The sequence below is a fragment of the Myxocyprinus asiaticus genome, chromosome 14, assembly GCF_019703515.2.
Source record: "Myxocyprinus asiaticus isolate MX2 ecotype Aquarium Trade chromosome 14, UBuf_Myxa_2, whole genome shotgun sequence".
In the NCBI taxonomy this organism is placed as follows: domain Eukaryota; kingdom Metazoa; phylum Chordata; class Actinopteri; order Cypriniformes; family Catostomidae; genus Myxocyprinus; species Myxocyprinus asiaticus.
Genome location: NC_059357.1, coordinates 42,230,882 through 42,252,650, shown reverse-complemented (window position 1 = coordinate 42,252,650; position 21,769 = coordinate 42,230,882). Strand labels below are relative to the sequence as shown.

The window sequence follows — 21,769 nt, the reverse complement described above, 5'->3', positions numbered from 1 at the left end:
TAGAATATTATCATTATATTATTTGTGACTTGTTATTTGGCTCTGTCCAAAACCTAAGGCAGCTTCCCAGTCAGTCAATAAGCATTTTTGTATGAAGATATCTTTTAAGGAAACTTCAGACTGGCTCCTAAGGCAAACGCAACTGGTTATATAACCTATAACCTTGAGTTTAAACAAAGCTGCTTTCTAAATTACAGATTAAATGTCTCCTGTAACCCCTCGCAAACCAAAGAGGGGCCGTTCCCAAATACACACACAAACTTCACATTGTATACACTCTCATATACAGCGTATATAAACAAAGACACTTCATATATACACACACACCACAGCTCAACAGGAGTTAAATGTACAGTGTTAAAACACACGTCAGATTGCATCTCACCTCGCAAGAGCTGCTTGATGTCTTTGCTGGCGTGGCATGCGGTGAACTGGTTGACGATGTCCAGGGCTGTTTGATTGTAAGTGTTACGAATATTCACATCGATCCCAGCCTGCCAGCACAAAAACACACGCATAAGAACTCTAAAATATACCTTTTTCTTTATAGATGACCCTTATTTGTTTCTCTAGTATAAAATGAGAGACGCAGGACCAAGAGAGAAGAATATTATATGTAATTTATATCTTGATTCTAATTGGTCAAGTTATCCCTGATGTTGTTTTAACCCAATTAAACTGAGTGCAATAAACATAAATCCTAACATATTACCTCCATTACTAATTAATTTATCTCAGTTCATTTTTGTCCGTTGCCAGTGGCAATCACATGAAGATTTTTTATATTGTATGAAAGTGCTTTTTTGAGTTGACACAACTTAACATGTTAAGTTATCATTGTATTAATTTGTATACATAAGTTGAATTAACAAGCGTATTTGCCACCTCAACTCCAAAACATATGTTGAATCAACTACATTCGGTGCCAGGTAACTTCACATCATTTATCGCAAGATCTTCAATACTAAGAAATGTAAATTACTTTGAATCTAAACACATGTCAGAATAACAGTTTTATCATAAATGTTGCCCCAACTAGCTTAACAAAGTTGTCTGAACAAACTATTTAATATTGAACAATGTTGCTGATTTTCCAGCTCCCAGCATGCATTGCAGCATGACTAATTTTATGCTTAGTTATAGGCTTATTTTATCTTTGCTGTTGTTGTTTTCATCAATACTGTTAGTTAATGGTGTTTGTTGACTGTCACCATAACTGAGGTTTGTGTGTAAAGTGTTGAGGTCTATGTGCCTCTCTGACTAGATATCGCATAACGCATTTACTTTGCAAGATGCTCTGGCATTAAGTGTCAAAAGTTGTACTTTGTACTTCACATAATGTATCCAGATAAAGTACAGCAGTACTAAAAACAAGATTAATTAATTATATTTAGTTATTTGAACTAAACAGGTCAAGTCCATATTACTTAAATCAAACTGGTTTGTCAGTTGTTTGATCTGTTGTCTTTCAACAAGACTTCTTAAGTTGAACATTTTTTTTATTTTTATATCACTGTAACTTTAGTCAAAGCAAAAAGACAACACAACTAAGTTAAGTTGAGTCATCGTAAATTCTTTACCTATTCTTTATCTATACAATTTTTCAGTTAAATGAACTTGTCTGGGCTTACAGTGTGTGGTTAAATATTTTTGTTTAATGTATAATGAATACTAAACTGTATAATTAACCTTTGTCCAAGGCAAATGATTTCCTACATAGTTGTGCTAGTTTCCTGTCTTTGTATCACTCCACAGTCTCTTTCTTCTTTCATAACTTTAATCATTTTTAATGTACATCTATATTTCTCGTCCATGTGAAATACATGCTCATTGCACTTCACTTCAAAGCACAAAAGAACTTACGTCCAGGAGCAGCCGCACTACCTCTGTCTTCCCATAGAGGGCGGCCTCATGCAGAGCTGTGCCAGCTTTAGTGCTTCTGTTGATGTCAATACCTGCTTTCAGAAGAAGACTGAGAGACAGACAGAGATAGAAAGAGAGATGGAAACAGAATGAATGGATTGGCAATAGTTTGTTGTAGCCGATATATCCAACAAGAGGAGACGACATCCTCTTTAACATACTGTATCATATTTTCACAATGGAGGGCCGGCAATACACACAGACATGTGGAATTCACACACACACACACACTCTCTCTCTCTCTCTCTCTCTCTCTCTCTCTCTCTCTCTCTCACACACACACACACACACACACACACACTCATCTGTGGGAATGTCAGTGCTGCAGTGGGAATGTCAGGCATGAGAAGGGGATCTGCTCATGCTGTGACAGCCGTAGACAACGCACACACGCACACAGACACACACAGTCATGTCCTGACCATCCAACTAGAAAAGAACCACAGACAAAGTCACAAACGTCATTTGAGTGAATCTCACAAAACCAGTCAAGAACACGTCCAGCTCATATTTCAATGCAAAAATTCAAGATAAATTCAGATTCTATTTTGCTTTTAAGAAAATTAAGCCTCTTTTTAAGATTACAAATATTTTTTGCATTGCGACATTATAAGGGCTCCTGCACTTTTTGAGCAATGAATTTGCATACATTTTTTGATTAGTTGATATTTTAGAGCATTCTAATTCAGATAGATCAGCAAATGAATCAATCAGACCAATTTGTGAACCAGTTTAACCGATTCATTGAAAGAACTGACTGAAAAGGACATTTTAGGTCACATCCATCTGTTTTCGTTTGAAAACTCCCTTTTTAGTATCCTAACGTCATTGTTTTCCTAGGTTTGTGGTAATGGAGAGCATTCTGGATGAGAGGCAAAAATGTAGTGAAATGTAGCAAAATTAATGATGTGACCTTAATCACAAATTAGACATAAACATGTCTTGTGAACAGGTTTCTACTCTAAACAAGTAATACTTATTTGATGAAATAATTTAGATCAGAGCATAACTAAAAAAAATTAACTCTAGAACTATCTAATCGAATACTCATACTGGACCAGCTAGTCGACTATTAAAAACACTACTTGAATGTTGCAAATTGATGTTTCTTTGTGCATTAGCCTGCCGTGAGCAGCGCTGAATTATACAGTACTTTCCCTCTGAATCTCACCAAATCTCGCAGTTACAATTGAGTCCACTGGGGGGCGCCGTGGATATGTGTCATCGATGTGTTGGGTAAGAGAAGAAGAAATTATGTCATCTATGCTTTTGAAAGTAAAGCCCAGTGTAGCACTAGCACTAGTAATATTTTGATTCTTATTGAATGCTAATTCATTGATATTTGGTTTTGTTGGAGTCATGCAAACCAACGGACGAAGATCTGATTTTATAGTGAAAAGATACTGCGAAGCAGTACGAGAAACACGGGAGCTTATTAGACTGTTATTAGTGTTAAATCTCTGAACACCGGCAGAACTTATAAAAAAAAATTTCACCACTTGTTTTTCTGAATAATAACATGTCAAATGATAAAAAATGTGATTGCCTTATATATATATATATATATATATATATATATATATATATACAGTTGAAGTCAGAAGTTTACATACACTTAGGTTGAAGTCATTAAAACTCATTTTCAGACTAGTTTTGGCAAGTCGTTTAGGACATCTACTTTGTGCATGACACAAGTAATTTTTCCAACAATTGATTACAGACAGATTGTTTCACTTTTAATTGACTATATCACAATTCCAGTGGGTCAGAAGTTTACATACACTAAATTAACTGTGCCTTTAAGCAGCTTGGAAAATTCCAGAAAATTATGTCAAGCCTTTAGACAATTAGCTAATTGGAGTCAATTGGAGGTGTACCTGTGGATGTATTTTAAGGCCAACCTTCAAACTCAGTGCCATTTTGCTTGATATCATGGGAAAATAAAAATAAATCAGCAAAGACCTCAGAAAAAAAAATTGTGGACCTCCACTGGTCCATCCTTGGGAGCAATTTCCAAATGCCTTGAAGTATTGTTCTGTAAAAACAATAGTACGCAAGTATAAACACCATGGGACCACACAGCCATCATATCGCTCAGGAAGGAGATGCATTCTGTCTCCCAGAGATGAACGTAGTTTGGTGCGGAAAGTGCAAATCAATCCCAGAACAACAGCAAAGGACCTTGTGAAGATGCTGGAGAAAACAGGTAGACAAGTATCTATATCCACAGTAAAATGAGTCCTATATCAACATAACCTGAAAGGCTGCTCAGCAAGGAAGAAGCTCCAAAACCACCATAAAAAAAGCCATACAACAGTTTGCAAGTGCACATGGAGACAAAGATCTTACTGTTTGGAGAAATGTCCTCTGGTCTGATGAAATAAAAATGGAACTTTTTGGCCATAATGACAATCATTATGTTTGGAGGAAAAAGGGTGAGGATTGCAAGCCGAAGAACACCATCCCAACCGTGAAGAATGGGGGTGGTAGCATCATGTTGTGGGGGTGCTTTGCTGCAGGAGGGACTGGTGCACTTCACAAAATAGATGGCATTATGATGAAGGAAATTTATGTGGATAATTTGAAGCAACATCTCAAGACATCAGCCAGGAAGTTAAAGCTCGTCACAAATGGGTCTTCCAAATAGACAATGACCCCAACCATTCCTCCAAAGTTGTGGCAAAATGGCTTAAGGTATGACAACAAATTCAAGGTATTGTAGTGGCCATCACAAAGCCCTGACCTCAATCCAATTTGTGGGCAGAACTGAAAAAACATGTGTGAGCAAGGAGGCCTACAAACCTGACTCAGTTACACCAGTTCTGTCTGGAGGAATGGGCCAAAATTCCAACTTATTTGTGAGAAGCTTGTGGAAGGCTACCCAAAATGTTTGACCCAAGTTAAACAATTTAAAGGCAATGCTAACAAATACTAACAAAGTGTATGTAAACTTCTGACCCACTGGGAATGTGATGAAAGTAATAAAAGCTGAAATAAATAATTCTCTCTACTATTATTCTGACATTTCACATTCTTAAAATAGTGATCCTAACTGACCTAAGACAGGGAATGTTTTCTACGATTAAATGTCAGGAATTGTGAAAAACTGAGTTTAAATGTATTTGGCTAAGGTGTATGTAAACTTCTAACTTCAACTGTATATGCATTAGCCTAATGCTGTAAGCACTGTTTTCTATGTTTCTATGCTCGTGGTGAGTGCAAATGTTTTTTACTTAAATGTTTTTTTTTAGTGCATATTGTTCATTTAATTTTTTCCCCAAAAGAAAAGCATAGTTTGTTGAAGTTGCCTTATTTTGAAACCGTTCTTGGTAACTTCTGTGAATAAAACAAAAAAAAATTCACGTACGTGACATATTTGTTATTTTTAACTTGCATTTTAATTTACAAATAATCGATTACACATTTTTTGTGGGTTAGAGTACTCAACTACAAATTGTTTTTAAAATGGCAATCCCTAGCTATTACCTCCCAGAACTGTCTGAAACGCTTTCGCTCCCACACATAAGGCATCTGCCGCTGAACGCTAGCAAACATGAAGTTCGTCCGAGTGTTTTGTCTGCACATTCCAAACCGAAGTAAAGTATTACATTTAATAAAAAAAGAGCCACAGTGGCTTCAACTTCCATTTTCATTTCTATTTTGCACCAATTTCCCCAGATGTGACGATTTTGTTCTCTTGAACACATGGGATGGAAATGCTGCTTTATTATATCGCAATTCGATATTCCAATTTTGCACATAAATTAAATTGTAATTTGGATGGAAACATGACTTATGAATATTATTACTTCTATGTAATAACATCTGACATATCTACTTATGACTAGTGCTGTCAAAGTGAACGTGTTAATGCATGTGATTAATAACGTTTCTTAATCGTAATTAACACAATTATCGTTAATAAAGCATAAACCAGCATAAAAACCGATCGGAGTAGAAAGTAACCTTTGCAATGAGTCATTACACTGAAGCACACACCACAAAACACACATACAACAGGCGTGTCAGTGATCAAATGATGGGGAAAGGACCTCTTAATGCTATTTGATGTACAAAACAAACACAGATGGGACTTGTGACAGAAATCAAGTATTTTACAGCCTGTGTAAGGTGCAATTTTCATGTGGAGTTCAAAGCAGCGCTAGTTCTAGGGATGTGCACGAGTAGTCGAATAAGTATTCGAAAAGTAAAAATACTATTTGAATTTCGCAAAATCTTGCTTTGCTGGCCATATATACATTGAGATGCCTGTTAAATCCTGAACGCACAAACTAAAACTCACAGATATAACAGAATGGGTGGCGCTGTTGAGTGTGGACAGTTGATCGCATTTGATGAGCAAACCGTTCTTTCAGTACATTTAGATGGATACCAAATGCGGGTTATTGTGAGAATGTTGCTTACTGTGAGAAAGCTGGGCTCCTGTTTAAATGTACTGTATAAGTGGTGTACACTTTACTCCCGTATATGTGCAGCTCGTCAGAAAGCAGCGTCCCTGTAGCAACGTAATCCCCACGACGCTTCTGTAAACAACAAACATGGCATCCGAGAAAGACTTTGCTAGCGGAGGGACATTCCATCAATTAAACTGGTGTGCATAAATGAGTATAGTGTACTGAGCATGTGGATATGCTTGTTTTTCTCAACAGAAACATGATACAATATAAACATAACTATTATACGCCGAGTGTTTATAGTCGTCCTGTATGTTAATTGCGCCAGTCTACTTTATTAACGGTTTCTTTAGCTATGCATGAGCTTAAATGCATTCATTCTGTACTTTTTTTGTTTTCACGCATTGCTTGTTTAAATGTTTTCAACAAAAAAAAACACGGGACAAAATATAAGCTTGTTTTTGACTTAAAAAATAATTTTCCAATGTCTCTTTCTCATTAATTACCTTCATTTAAATATGAAGTATTAAATATGAGTATTCATTTTTTATGAGCTTAAATATTCAAATACCAAATTATTGATGAATGCACATCCCTAGCTAGTTCTCTTACGCGAATCATGCATGCATATTCACGATTGCTGTAACAAAGCGGATAGCCACAGTCTGTGGAGGATGAGAGTTTAAGAGATTTAATGGCCATTGCAATGAATATTCAACCTATGGTTGCATAGTATTTCAATTAGTCAAACTCCCACTTAGACTTTGGGAAATGTTTAATGTTAACTGAATTGGTGCTATTTTAGTGCATTTCTATCTTTATACTGTGGAAAGCTTTGTTTGGAAAATGTTAATAAAGAATGATATTGTTACATAATGTTTTGTTTTCTTTCTCAAGAAGGAAATAAATGCATTTTGACAGGAAAAGAAGTATATATAGTGTCAAATTTCAGCACTTTTAAAATCTGCGATTAATCTCGATTAACTACAAAAAATTATGCAATTAATTGCTATTACAAATTGTTATTGACTGATAGCATTACTTATGACACAATTTTAAAATTCCACGAAAATTGCCAGGTTTTTACATGACAATTACGCAAATTTTCCCCTAATTTCTCACTATCCCAATGTGCCTGAATGTTTACTTATGAGTTTAATTGTAATTTCTATTATTCTCAATGGTGATTTTTATTACAATCTCATTACTGTTTTACTCTATTTTTTTACTGTAATACAATGATTTTTTTTTCACATTAGCATACAATACAGGTAAAAATACTAACATGATATATGAATACTTCACAATTGAAAGAAAGAAAATTAGATTTTTTCCCATTATGGTAATGAGGATTGTAATAGAGGGATGTCCTAATTTTATGCTCCTAAAAAAAGGCTTCCTTTTCTTTTTTTAATTCTCTCCCCTTTTTCTCCCCAATTTGGCATGCCCAATTCCCAATGTGTTCTAAGTCCTCATGGTGGTGTCGCCTCAATCCGGGTGGCAGAGGACGAATCTCAGTTGCCTCCGTGTCGGAGACCGTCAATCCACGCATCTTATCATGTGGTTTGTTGAGCGCATTACTGCGGAGACGTAGCATGTGTGGAGGCTTCACACTATTCTCCGCGGCATCCACGCACAACTCACTACATGCCCCACCGAGAGCGAGAACCACACGTAGCGACCACGAGGAGGTTACCCCATGTGATTCTGCCCTCCATAGCAACCGGGCCAATTTGGTTGCTTAGGAAACCTGGCTGGAGTCACTCAGCACACCCTGGATTTGAACTCGTGACTCCAGGGGTGGTAGTCAGCGTCAATACTCGCTGAGCTACCCAGGCCCCCAAGGCTTCATTTTCTTAATGCAATATATAATTTGTATTTTTTCATTTAGATTTTAGGATGAAATATGACCTGGGCATGTTCTTGACAAGGTTGGTGAGATTCACCGCATTATAACTCTGATAAAAGCACAATGCTTATCAGGGTTTGAGGTGATAAAGGAAGAGCTGTCGGTCTTAGAGGAAGTGAGTAACAGCAGTGTTTAATAAATCCACAGACAAACACACTCAACAATCTGAAGTGATCAGACATGTGTAGAGAAATAACCACCTCTCCCTCAGGACCTTGAGTCACAGAGACAGACAAGGCACTGTCTGTTGGCACCAAGATCAGTCTGTCATGATGGTACAGTGGGTGTGTGTTTTGTCTCAAAACACAAATATCTACTCAACTACAGTCGGATACCACATTTAAAGGGACTGCTCACCCAAAAATGAAAACTGTTATCATATACTCACCCTCAGGTTGTTCCAAACCTTTATGACTTTTTTTACTACTGTGGAAAACAAAAATCATTCGTGCTTCTGCTTAATTTAAAAATGGTGCCTTTAGATGTGTCATGCTAGGTTTGTTTGACGTCCTTGATGCCAAACGCCATTGGTTCTCAAGTGTCATGTAAAGAATCATTACACAGAAAATTTGAATCCACGCAACCGCAAATTGAATTCAAGGGGTGGAGGAAAAGTCAATTAAAGTCGTCAAATTGTATGTATAAAGCACATTTAAAGACAACAGACACTGATCCAAAGGGCTGTACAAATCAATAAAACATAATAATACTACCAAAGAAAGATATGAACAATAAAACTATCAAAAAGTCTGAAACCCTAACAGGCAAAATACAGCTTCAATTTAAACTGTATCAAAAGTTAAAGAGTAAAGATAAGATATAAGGGAAGATTAAAAAATGGCTAGAGAAGGAGTGGACCTCACGTAGGACAAAAATAAAAAAAAAAAAATACAATAAAAAATAGATTATCATTCAAAAACTAAAATTTTATTAAATGACTTACAAGTGATGTAGACTCTAGTTTTTGTTGTTTTAAATTATTATTATTATTATTATTATTATTTTTAAAGATTACTGATAGCACCTTTAAATTTCAATCTGTTTGATTTCAGCAGACCTTAAATATAGCGCACAGGTTGTATAGACTACTTTTATGGTGTTTTTTGTCCTGTTTAGTGCTCAACAGTGTCAGTCTCTATTCACTTTTGTTGTATAGTGTATGGTAAGAGCAGCACAAACATTCTCCAAAACACCACATTTTGTGTTTCACGGAAGAAAGTAAATAATATAGGGTCAGAACCACTTCCCTTGTGAATAAATAATGACAAATTTTCATTTTTAGGTGTGAAGAATGCGAATCGCCAAAAACAAAAGAAGAATGTGAAAGTGAAAGTTGAGATTTATAGTAAAAAAAATGACTTAAATATTGATCTGTATCTCACAAACACACACCTATCATATCTCTTCAGAAGACATGGATTAAACCATTGGAGTCTTATGGATTACTTCTATGCTGCCTTTATGTGCTTTTTGGAACTTCAAAGTTCTGGTCACCATTTACTTGCACTATATGGACCCACAGAGCTGAAATATTCTTCTAAAAATCTTCATTTGTGTTCAGCAGAAGAAAGTCATGCGCATCTGGAATGGCATGAATAAAACTCATTTAACACTTCAGCTGGAGAATCAAATTCAGCTGTTACGCATTAAACACACAGCAGAGAGCTGACCTGACCTTAGTCCCCATGAGAAGAGCTCAGACACACATTCGGCTCTCCAGAGACACAGTAAAGTCTGACAGCTGAGACTGATGGATACAGATGTGTTACACACACATAAACTCACACACCAGGACTTTTTAAGGCGCTTTAACACTAAAGCTTTTAGTGCAGACCCGAGTCTGTTTGACATCAGAGTTTGTTGCGTTTGGTTGGTGTGAAAGTGGTTTTCTGAAGTGGTGTGTACAGTGCTGTTCATAGTTAGTATGAAAGCAATCCGTCCAAAATTGTGGAGGTGAACTACTATTGATGAACCGCTATTGATACATTAGTCACACTTATTACAGTGTAACCCATTTCTCATTGCTGATTCTCTTCAAATAATTTGGCATCAGAAAGCAGTTTGCAGTCTTCGCATCTCTTGCAACGCATCCATGGTAGACATATGTAAATGTGGGTCTGTGCATGTAAAGGTTTAGTAGTAAATCTAAAGGGACACAAATGACACAAATGTACCACAGTTTGGACCAAAAAGAACATTTTGACAAGAGACCTGCAGGTGCAGGGGAGGAAAGTGGAATCAAACCAAGTATGAAAACAGCCAGTAAGAGCTTACCGGATGACGTCCTTGTGTCCGTTGCGTGCAGCGAGGTGTAGAGGAGTGTTACAGTTCAAGTCAGACCCATCTTTCCGATCGCCCTCTAACAGAGACGCAACCATATTACTGTTCAACAACAGCTGAGCCACCTACACAAGTTAAAAACATAGAGAGCGCTATTACTGGCATATTAAATCGTATTTTTCTTAAATGTGCAATTACAAACTTTTTCCCCATTTCAAAGTTTTACACCTATAGAAATAAAGTTATAAGATTTAAATTATGCACACCCTCATGAGATAAAGGCTCCAGTCATATCAGTAGCATTATAGAAGGAGCAGGTTGACCCATCATGGGGGTTGCCATTTTAGGATCACATGTCCAGCTGAATACTACTTGTTTAAAGGAATATTCCAGGTTTAATACAAGTTAAGCTCAATCGTGGGTTTATCGTCATAATTGTGGAATGATATCGATTACCACCAAAATAATTTCAACTCGTCCCACATTTTCTTTTAAAAAGCAAAAATGGAGGTTACAGTGAGGCTCTTACAATGGAAGTGAATGGGGCCAATTTTTGGAGGGTTTAAAGGCAGAAAAGTGAAGCTTATAATTTTTATAAAAGCACTTAAATTATTTCATCTGTTAAAACGTGTGTTGTAAAGTTGTTTAAATTGTCATTTTTACAATCGTTTTAGGGGTTGATGATATTACATCGTCATGGCAATTAAGCTGTAAAATTGGCCATAACTTTACACAGAAAAGATAGTAAGTGATTTTTTTCACACTAAAATCATGTTATCACATATATTGTTTATGCCTTGTGGCTATACTTTTGAAACAGTGAGTATTTTAATGTTTATGGATTGGCCCCATTCACTTCCATTGTAACTGCCTCACTGTAACTTCCATTTTCTCTTTTTTTTAAGTCAAAATAAATTTTTGTTAATCAATATTATGCCACAAATGCTGTCGCACAAAATCTTAATTTATATTGAACCTGGAATATTCCTTTAATGTCAGTAATTCCACTATTGTTGGACACTTTTGGTTGCAGAATAAATTAATCTAGCAAATTTTTACTTTGATAATACTACAGCAGTTTACTCTGAACAGTGTTTATGTTTTAGTCCGTTTCATTTATTTATTTATTTTTCTATTTTCAGTATTTACTCATATTTTTACTATACTCTCTTTGGGCCCGCATTCATGAAACACGAGCAGAACGAATTTCTATTTAGATCCTTCGTAAAACCATTTTTATGTAAATTGTCGCATTCAGTTCAATGCAACAAATCATCTAGGAATGGTTTTACGAACGTTTTACACAGAAATTTGTTCTGCTCATGTTTCATAAACGAGGCACAGTGTACATAGCTTTACCGCAAACACTTTTGGTAAAACAAAGTACGCTAAATTGAACTGAGAGAAAGAGCATGTGACATAAGTGTGTAGACAGAAACGAAAAAGGCACACACACAAACACACAGAGCAACGATTTCTGGGAAGTTGGATATTGGCTCTCAGGAGCCTGACAGGTGAGGATGAGGTCATGCTAAAGTGTCCCATTGACCATTAACACCCAAAAACATCTGCACCACAAACTCCCCCCCCCCCACACACACACACACAATTTAGACAGTAGGGAAAACGACAGGACGAAGAGTGTGAGAATAAAACAGAAAGACATGATGTAGTGAACCGAGTAAATTGACCAAAAATAAATATTTCTTACTGGCCATGAAGCTGTATTTTGCATTATTTCATTAATTACAAATGCATTTCAGTCCCTATTTCAAAGGGATTATTTAGCTGGTTTTGTCTTGCATGTTTGTGACAAACTGTGCAGGTCTTTGTGTCGCTTGCAACATACATTTCTTTTAGTAGGCAGTTTGATTTGAGTCACTCATGTCACTTATATCAGCAAGAGACATCATTGTTACAGTACAATTTAACTCATGCATTATGATGCAGTTCTTTATAAAGTTACCAGCCAACTGGTGAGTTGCACTGACATCAATTTTAACTTGAGTTTGGTGCTTAGCGAGTGTTAATTTTGGACCCTGACCACACATACACACATACACACATAAACACACAGTGAGAGCCTCTAAAAATACACAGCTAAACTGAAATCACATACCACAGTGTGTGTGTGTGCGCACGCGAGAACACACAAAAAATACAACTACTGAAATCTGAGCTCTCAGTCACTCTCAGAGTAAATGAATAACACATAGACAGAGAGAGAAAAAAAAAAAAAAAAAAACACAGCCAGGGCATGAAGAGAGAAAGGAGGAAAAATAATACTTGATTGCATAACTATCTCCATGGCCTATTCCTTGTCTGTATATTTCCATATATTTCTGTACAAAGAACATTTCCGGCTCATAGTTCACCGCAAAAGAAAGAAGATATTTTGCTTAACCCTCCTGTTTTCATAGGATCCTTTATATATATACACACACACACACACACACACACAGTATATACAGTGGCAAGAGTCTGTTAATCCTTTAGAATTAGCTGGGGGTTTTTTGTGTTTTTTTTGCCTTAATTGGTCATAAAATGTGATCTCATCTTCAAAGTCACAAGTATAGACAAACACAATGTGCTTAAGCTAACAACTCACAAAATATTATAATCTTTCATGTGTTTATTGAACACATCCCATAATTAAATAACTGCTTCAGCTCAGCCATATTCTTAGGATGTCTGGTGTGAACGGCTCTCTTGAGGTCATTCCACAGCGTCTCTATTGGGTTAAAATCTGGGCTCTGACTGGGCCACTCCAAAAGGTGGATTTTCTTTTTTTGAAGCCATCCTGTAGTGGATTTACTTTGATGTTTAGTGTCATTGTCCTACTGCATCACTCAGCTTCTACTGAGCTTCAGATGGCGCACAGCCACCCTGACATTATCCTGTAAGATATCTTGATAAACTTGGGAATTCATTTTTCCCCCTTATGATGGCAAGCGGTCCAGGCCCCGCAGCAGGAAAGCAGCCCTAAATCATGATGCTTCCTCCACTGTACATCACCGTTGGGATAATGTTTTCATGTTGGTATGCAGTGCCCTTTATATGCCATACATAATGCTGTGTGTTCTTCTCAAACAATTCAACCTTAGTTTCATCAGTCCACAAAACATTTTCCCAGTAGCGTTGTGGAGTGTCAAGGTGGTCTTTGGCAAACTTCAGGTGGGCAGCAATATTTTTGTTGGAAAGCAGTGGCTTCCTGCATGGTGTCCTGCCATGGACAACATGCCTGTTTAATGTTTTCCATATAGTAGACTCGTGAACAGAGATGTTAACCAGTTCCAATGATTCCTTAAATCTTTAGCTGTCACTCTAGGGTTCTTTTTTACCTCATTGAGCATTCTGCAGTGTGCCCTTTGAGTCATCTTTGCTGGACAGACACTTCTAGGGAGAGTAGCCACAGTACTAAATCATCTCCATTCATAGACAGTTTGTCTAACTGTGGTCTGAGCTCTTCAAGATAACTTTGTAATCCTTTCTAGCACTATGCAAAGCAACAATTCTTGATTGATCATAGGTCTTCTGAGATCTCTTTTTTGCAAGGCATGTTCCACGTCAGCAGATGCTTCTTGTGAATAGCAAAATCAAAGTGTTTGAGTGCTTTTTATAAGTCAAAGTAACTCTAACCCACACCTCCATTCTTATTTCATTAATTGAATGCCAAGTTTGCCAACTCCTGACTCTAATTAGCTTTTCTTTTTTTTTTTTATCTTTAGCCTAGGGATTCACTTACTTTTTCCACAGCACTGTGAATGTTTAATGGGATGTGTTCCATAAAGACATAAAATATTATAATTGGTTGTTTTGTTAGCTTAAGGACATTGTGTTTGTCTATACTTGTGACTTTAATGAAGATGAGATCATATTTTATGAATAATTAATGCAGAAAACCAGCTACTTCCAAATTTGGGGGGTAAGTAGCCATGACATTTTTTTATTATGATTCACCCATACATATTTAATGACAAATTAGATGGTAACCATGGTGACAGTGATGTAATAAATGACATCTCACATGAATGAGTGTAAACATTCATGATCAGTCACTATAGATATGAGAACACTGACCTTCACCCGGCCAAACTCACAGGCCAGATCCAGAGGAGTCTTCTTAGCCTTATTCAGCATGCACGGGTTCGACTGGTGCTGTAACAACATCTCAGACTGACAAACAGAGACAGACAGAGGGAGAGAATTCAATTTTGGTTGTATGTGATATGTGATTGTGCACAAAACATCATAAAAGACACAAAAGAATGATAAAAACATGCAGATTATCCCTGATCCCTCACTAATACACACATATACAGTACAGTAGGGGTGGATGGTATGATCAAACTTCAATATCTTGGTATGAGTAATTTGATATCATAAAAACTATATAACAAATTATCATTATTTTTGCTGGAAATGTCATGTGGTAATACTTGTTTTTGGACAATCCAGTGAATTCAACTCCTAACAAATCAAAAATACATCATCTTATTTGATTATTTTCTCTTTTTATTTGGAGCTTGATGGATGCAAATCAAAAGATAAGATTGTTCTTAACAAATTAATAAGTCTGGAACCAAAAACAGCTTCACATTATGTAACACTTGAGTTAAAAACAACAGACACAAAACAATTAAACTAATAAAATGGATAATTCTGATTCTAAATTCTGATTGGATGAGCCACATTCGGTAGAGATCTTGTGATACCATTTCGCCAGATCTTGCAATAGTATACACACAATTTTTAGAGATTCTGCAATACTGTTTTAGCTATAGTACAGTTTTGAAAGATTTTGCGACAGTATGCACATAATCGGTAGAGATTTTGTGATATCGTTTTAGCGCTAGTAACATTTTGCAAGATTTTGTGACAGCATACACAAAATCCATAGAGATTCTGTGATACCGTTTTAGCTATTGTTCCATTTGCAAGATTTTGCAATGGTTTTCATGAAATTGGTAGAGATTTTGACATACCATATTAGCAGTAGTACCAAAATCAGCAGAGGTTCTGCGATACTGCTTATAGCGATAGTAACGTTTTGTGAAATTGTGATAAAATACACAAAATCGGTAAATAACTTGCAATCATGTTTTAGAGATAGCACCGTTTTGCGCGATTTTGCAATATTGTTTAGCGATAGTACCGTTTTATTGGCAGAGGTTATACGATACAGTTTACAACTATAATATCACTTTGCAAGATTTAGCAATTCTATACACAAAATCTAGAGCTTCTGTAATACCGTTTTAGCTATAGTGAATTTTGCAAGATTTTGTGATAAAATACACTAAACTTGTAAAAATTTTGCGATACCGTTGTAGCGATAGTACCGTTTTACAAGATTTTGCAACAGTATACACAAAATTGGCAGAGGTTATGCGATACAGTTTATAACTATAACGCTTTGCAAGATTTTGCAATTCTATACACAAAATCTAGAGCTTCTGTGATACCGTTTTATCTATAGTGAAGTTTTGCTAAATTTTGTGATAAAATACACTAAATCAGTAAAGATTTTGCAATAGCATTTTAGAGAGTACCGTTTTGCACGATTTTGCAATACTGTTTTAGCAATAGTACCGTTTTATATGTTTTTGCGATTTTAAACACAAATTCAATAAAGATTTTGCGATATCACTTCAGCAGTAGTACATTTTTGAGAGATTTTGCAGTAGTATACACAAAACTGGCAGAGGTTATGCGTTACAGCTTATAACGATAATACCATTTTGCAAGATTTTGCAATTCTATACACAAAATCTAGAGCTTCTGTGATACCATTTTAGCTACAGTGAAGTTTTGCAAGTTTTTGTGATAAAATACACTAAACTGGTTAAAATTTTGCGATACCGTTGTAGTGATAGTACCGTTTTGCGAGATTTTTCAGTAGTATCCCAAAAAAGTTTGGTAGAGATTTTGCGATACAATTTAAGCAATAGTACCTTTTTGCGAGATTTTGCGATTTTATACACAAATTCGGTAAAGATTTTGCACTACTACTTTAGTAAAAGTACCGTTTTATGTGTTTTTGTGATTTTAAACAAATTCTATAAAATTCTGTGAAACCACTTCAGCAATAGTACAGTTTTGAGAGATTTTGCAATAGTATACACAAAACTGGCAGACGTTATGCATTACAGCTTATAACAATAAAACCACTTTGCAAGATTTTGCAATTCTATACGCGAAATCTAGAGCTTCTGTGATACCGTTTTAGCTATAGTGAAGTTTTGCAAGATTTTGTGATAAAATACACTAAACTGGTAAAAATTTTGCGATACCGCTGCAGCGATAGTACCGTTTTGCGAGATTTTGCGATTTTATACACAAATTCTGTAAAGATTTTGCACAACTACTTTAGCAATAGTACCGTTTTGCAATAGAGAGATTCATGAGAGCAACGAAGAAACACAATTCTACCGTCATACAATAGCTGGGTTTCCATCCAACAATTTTTATGCGCATTTTCAAATTGCAAATAAGAAATCCTGAATGTAAACGCTTGATATGCGAATAAACTCAAAATTTGCATACAATTTTATGTGCTAGGAGGAGGTGGATTTTCTAGAGCTTCGCATTAGTTCAAATGTGCAATAAGGTGATATATACAGTTTATTTGCAAAACAATGACAAGTTTTACTTTTGACCATTCGATGTGACTGGCCCAACGAAAGGTCCAACCTTGACACACAATTCTTTGTGCCTAGCCCTTGGCATTCAGAAGTTTAACCCACAGCTGGTCTTTAAAGTGGGTCCTCACAATCCGCCAGAACAGTTTTGAGCACGGGCATTCCCATGTATGCGGAGGCTGGCGGTGTATGGGCATCGCATCCATTTCAGCCCTCATTATATCAGATATTACATTTATTCTGTGGCGTCTCCTGGCAGCATTGAATTAAACAAGGTACAATTGCTCCGATCCTGCTAATACAACTCTCCCCGAAGCAAGGAGGTCATGCAGCTGCTCCATCAAGACAAGGCGGGCTCCCTCAAGATAATGTGCATGACATAGTGGATGGAAACACGCAACGATTCATATTTTCTTTAGTGTAATATTTAGAAATGCGCTTAAAAAATGCGAAATATTTCGATGAAAACCCAGCTAGTGTTAATCGTCATACCGCTCAGCCCTAATTTACACACATATACTGTACATTAACATTCTGGTTAATGTCATAAGGCTGATATCATATTTCTTGGCATTTCAGCCACATGACGTCAGATGTTTCCAGGTGCTGATCCAACAATACTGTTCCTCCAATATTTACCCTACCATTCATGCTATTTTATCTGTAGTCTTTTCATTTTAATCACAGCCCCATGAGTGAATTGGACCATAAAACCTCAATGGACCTCAATGAAAACTCTCTGTTCAAAGAAGAATGATATCATCTCAACTGCAATTCTTAAATACACTAGATTTTTTACATTTCCTTAAAATCATGTGAGTGCTTACCTGTGTATGCTGTTGCAATGATGCTATTGTGTTCTGAGTGTTTTAGTGCATTGCTACGGTGTTTAAGTCAAACCATTAGAAAAGGTAACAAAACACTTCTCCTGTAAAGGCTGCATGATTTGAGTTATCATTAATGTCTGTAGTGCAAATGAAGCAGGTCAAAGTTTAATACTTCTAAATCTCTATCCCTAAGTATAGGCAATAGTACAGTGATGCCCTCCATTCTACTAAAACCTCCTCTACACACAAAGCCCTGAATCTCTGCTAATAGGAGACTGCGTTTGGTAGTCTGTATAATCCTTTATGAAAATTAAAGACAAACACATTGGCAAAAATAACCCAACATGCACTCTAATACACACAAACACATGCCATCCTGTTCCAATATAGCCTTCATTTCTTTATATGTGCATGTGTGTGGTTTGAACATGGGTCATTCCTGTTATGCAGTACGTTTTGAACTTAAAAGAGAGAAAGAATAAAAGAATATGCTTGTGTTGTAATTGAAGTAGTTCTATAAAAGGGTATACCAGACTTTCATAAATATGCAATGCTGTAAATATGCTAAGTTAATCTCCAATGAAATTTCACATCATTGTTCCCTTAACAATGATGTGAAAGAAACTAAACTAACATGTTGGGGACATGTAAATGTACTGCATTGTCAGAATGACACACATATACTATATAAAGTATGTTGTTATGTATTTTAGAAAGGAAACATATGTGGCTCTAATTCCATAAAACAAATCTTCTTACATTTACATTACTGATGCTCAAATCCCTGTGTCCACAACACCTCACTCAATCCCCATCACAACTCTAAACAGCTCTGATCTTTGTAAGCATGTTTGTGATCTATTTGTTTACTGCAATCTGTTCTGAAGCATCAGAGTTTGGTGGATAATAATTTTGTGTAATGTATACTCACCACGTCGTAGTGTCCATACTGAGAAGCCAGGTGCAGTGGAATCTGCCCATCGTGAGACGCGCCGTTAACAGCAGCCCCTGTTCGCAGCAGCATGAGTACTGAGTCAGCTTTGCCCTGCCATGCTGCGTAATGCAGCGGCCGCATGCCTGCAGAGCAAAACAAACACAATCGGATCTCAGCCACTGATGGACTTATTCTCTATGTAAACAACAGGCACACAAGTACAGCTACTGTCTACTTCAAAAAAGGGAAAGACCAAAATCTTCAAAACTGTTGGTCAAGATTATGTTTCAATAACATGTTTCAAATCAGCAATTAAATCTAACAATTCCGGTATCATAAACTGTGCTTCTTTAGCTCAAATCATGCAAAAAACTATTTTTTCAGGCTGGGTCAGCTAATGCACATCTATGTTCTGGAGTTAAGAAACTCTATCAAAAAGGTGATTAGCTCTTTTAACTTTAAAGGAACGTTCCGGGTTCAATACAAGTTAAGCTCAATCGACAGCATTTGTGGCATAATGTTGATTAGCACAAAAATTAGTTTCGACTCATCTGTCCTTTTCTTTAAAAAAAGCAAAAATCTGGGTTACAGAGAGACACTTCTGGGGACAATGGAAGTGAATGGGGCCAATTTTTGGAGGGTTTAAACACCTAAATGTGAAGCTTATAATTTTATAAAAGCACTTGCATTAATTCTTCTAATAAAACTTGTGTATTATTTGAGCTGTAAAGTTGTTTAAATTGTCATTTTTACAGTCATTTTAAGGTTTGTTGACATTACATCGTCATGGTAACGAAGTTGTAAAATTAGCTATAACTTTACACAGAAAAGGTCAGTAAGTGACTTTATCATACTAAAATAATTTTTACACGCACATCCTTCATGTCTTGTGGCTAAACTTTTGACACAGTGAGTGCTTTAACGTTAACAAATTGGCCCCATTCAGTTCCATTATAAGTGCCTCACTGGAACCAAGATTTTAGCTTTTTTTAATGAAAAGGAGGGACGAGTCAAAATAAATTGTTGTGGTAATCAACATTATGCCACAAATGCTGTAGACTGAGCTTAGCTTGTATTGAACCCAGAATATTCCTTTAAGACGTGCCTGTCATTCCTACAGCTGCTATATAGAGAGTAACGAGTGGTCAGTCCCTCACATTTTCTGTCTTCAAATAATTTTGAATTGTTGAGTAATTGTTGTGCAAAATAAATGTATTTAGCAATTTTACAGTAGTTAGCATTTATTCAGCAATTTTGTTTACATTTCATTGTCTGTAATTCAATTTAATTATATATAATATACAGTGAGATCCAAACGTCTAAAATCACTTTGAAAATATGGATTTTTTTATTTAAACTTGGAAATTCAGTTTTAGGATTTCTTTAAGATAATCAGCTAAAAACCCAGTCGGTCAACCATTAGTAGTTAATTTAACTTCAAAGTCACAAACATTTCGAGTTTTACAAAAGGCAGATGAGTAAATGAGATGGCTATGTTCTAACCGTTACTGTCCTTGATGTCAACGACGGCCTGAGCCTCCAAAAGGAGAGACAGTAACTCTGTAGTGCCTGTGAGAGCAGCATGATGTAGCGCTGAAAACCTGAGGGGAAAAAAACAGACCTTAGCTTTTAGTTCAAGTTAATTCCTGGGGCCATTTATATGGTCATGTTCTTCTAAAAGTTGACAAACTTTTAACTTTTAGCAGATTTATGCATTTACAATTTACAGTTTGTCTTTTTTTTTTTTTTTAAACGGACCAAAAATATTGATGACTCATGTCGCACTACAAAGATTTGTGTCCAATCAAATACCAACCAGCAAGTAGAAAATCTGTGATATACCTAAAACTGATTGGCTGTTAAAAAAAGGGGATGGGGGCCTGGGTAGGTCAGCGAGTATTGACGCTGACTACCACCCCTGGAGTCACGAGTTCGAATCCAGGGCGAGCTGAGTGACTCCAGCCAGGTCTCCTAAGCAACCAAATTGGCCCGGTTGCTAGGGAGGGTAGAGTCACATGGGGTAACCTCCTCGTGGTCACTATAATGTGGTTCTCGCTCTCGGTGGGGCACGTGGTGAATTGTGTGTGGATGCCGCGGAGAATAGCGTGAAGCCTCCACACGCGCTATGTCTCCGCGGTAACGCACTCAACAAGCCACGTGATAAGATGCGCGGATTGACGGTCTCAGACGCAGAGGCAACTGAGATTCATCCTCCGCCACCCAGATTGAGGTGAGTCACTACGCCACCATGAGGACTTACAGCGCATTGGGAATTGGGCATTCCAAATTGGGGAGAAAAGGGGAGAAAAAAAAGAGAAGGGGATGGGCCTTTCGATACGCCCTGCCACAAATTCCTCAATAGGTTTCATTAGGAAATATGTCAACACCAAACAGAAAACTTCACTTGTTAAGCAATTTAATATGATCTTTACAGAGATGAAGAGGGAAACACCAAAATAATTAAACTGTTAAAGGCGCAGTCACATCCACCTTTGCACGGCAAAACTCGGCGTGCGAAGAAGGCATGGGTGGACACTGAGCACATGTGAAACCAGCAAAAATTGCCTCTTTTTAATGCTGCAATTTATACTCTGAGAGAGTGAAGTTAACTCGCCGCTAAAATGATATCCTTGTCCATTGTGAATATTCAGTGTAGCTGTGTACAAAGCACCGTCCACACAGAGGTCACGGCCAAACCAAGCAACCTCCTATTGGTCAACACAGCGAATTCACCTGTCAAAGTTCACTAATCTTTAACTCCACGTGAAATCTACGAGGGGAAATTCTTCAGCACCAGAAGTCCATCATCTGAAATTCACGATAGCATGGATTCCCATTGA

The 21,769-nt window shown here is 36.7% G+C and overlaps 1 protein-coding gene across 5 annotated transcripts in view; it reads right to left on the bottom strand.

Moving 5' to 3' along the window:
- LOC127451150 (caskin-2-like) overlaps positions 1–21,769 on the bottom strand; it is a 116,789-nt gene that overhangs the window by 22,786 nt on the left and 72,234 nt on the right. For all 5 annotated transcript variants that reach the window (XM_051715609.1, XM_051715610.1, XM_051715611.1 and 2 more), the window contains exons 4-9: positions 20,433–20,530; positions 18,927–19,072; positions 14,608–14,703; positions 10,522–10,652; positions 1,864–1,972; positions 386–494 (exon numbers count right to left, since the gene is read on the bottom strand). In XM_051715609.1, coding sequence (XP_051571569.1) covers positions 386–494; positions 1,864–1,972; positions 10,522–10,652; positions 14,608–14,703; positions 18,927–19,072; positions 20,433–20,530 — 689 coding nt within the window. The remainder of the gene's footprint in view (positions 1–385; positions 495–1,863; positions 1,973–10,521; positions 10,653–14,607; positions 14,704–18,926; positions 19,073–20,432; positions 20,531–21,769) is intronic.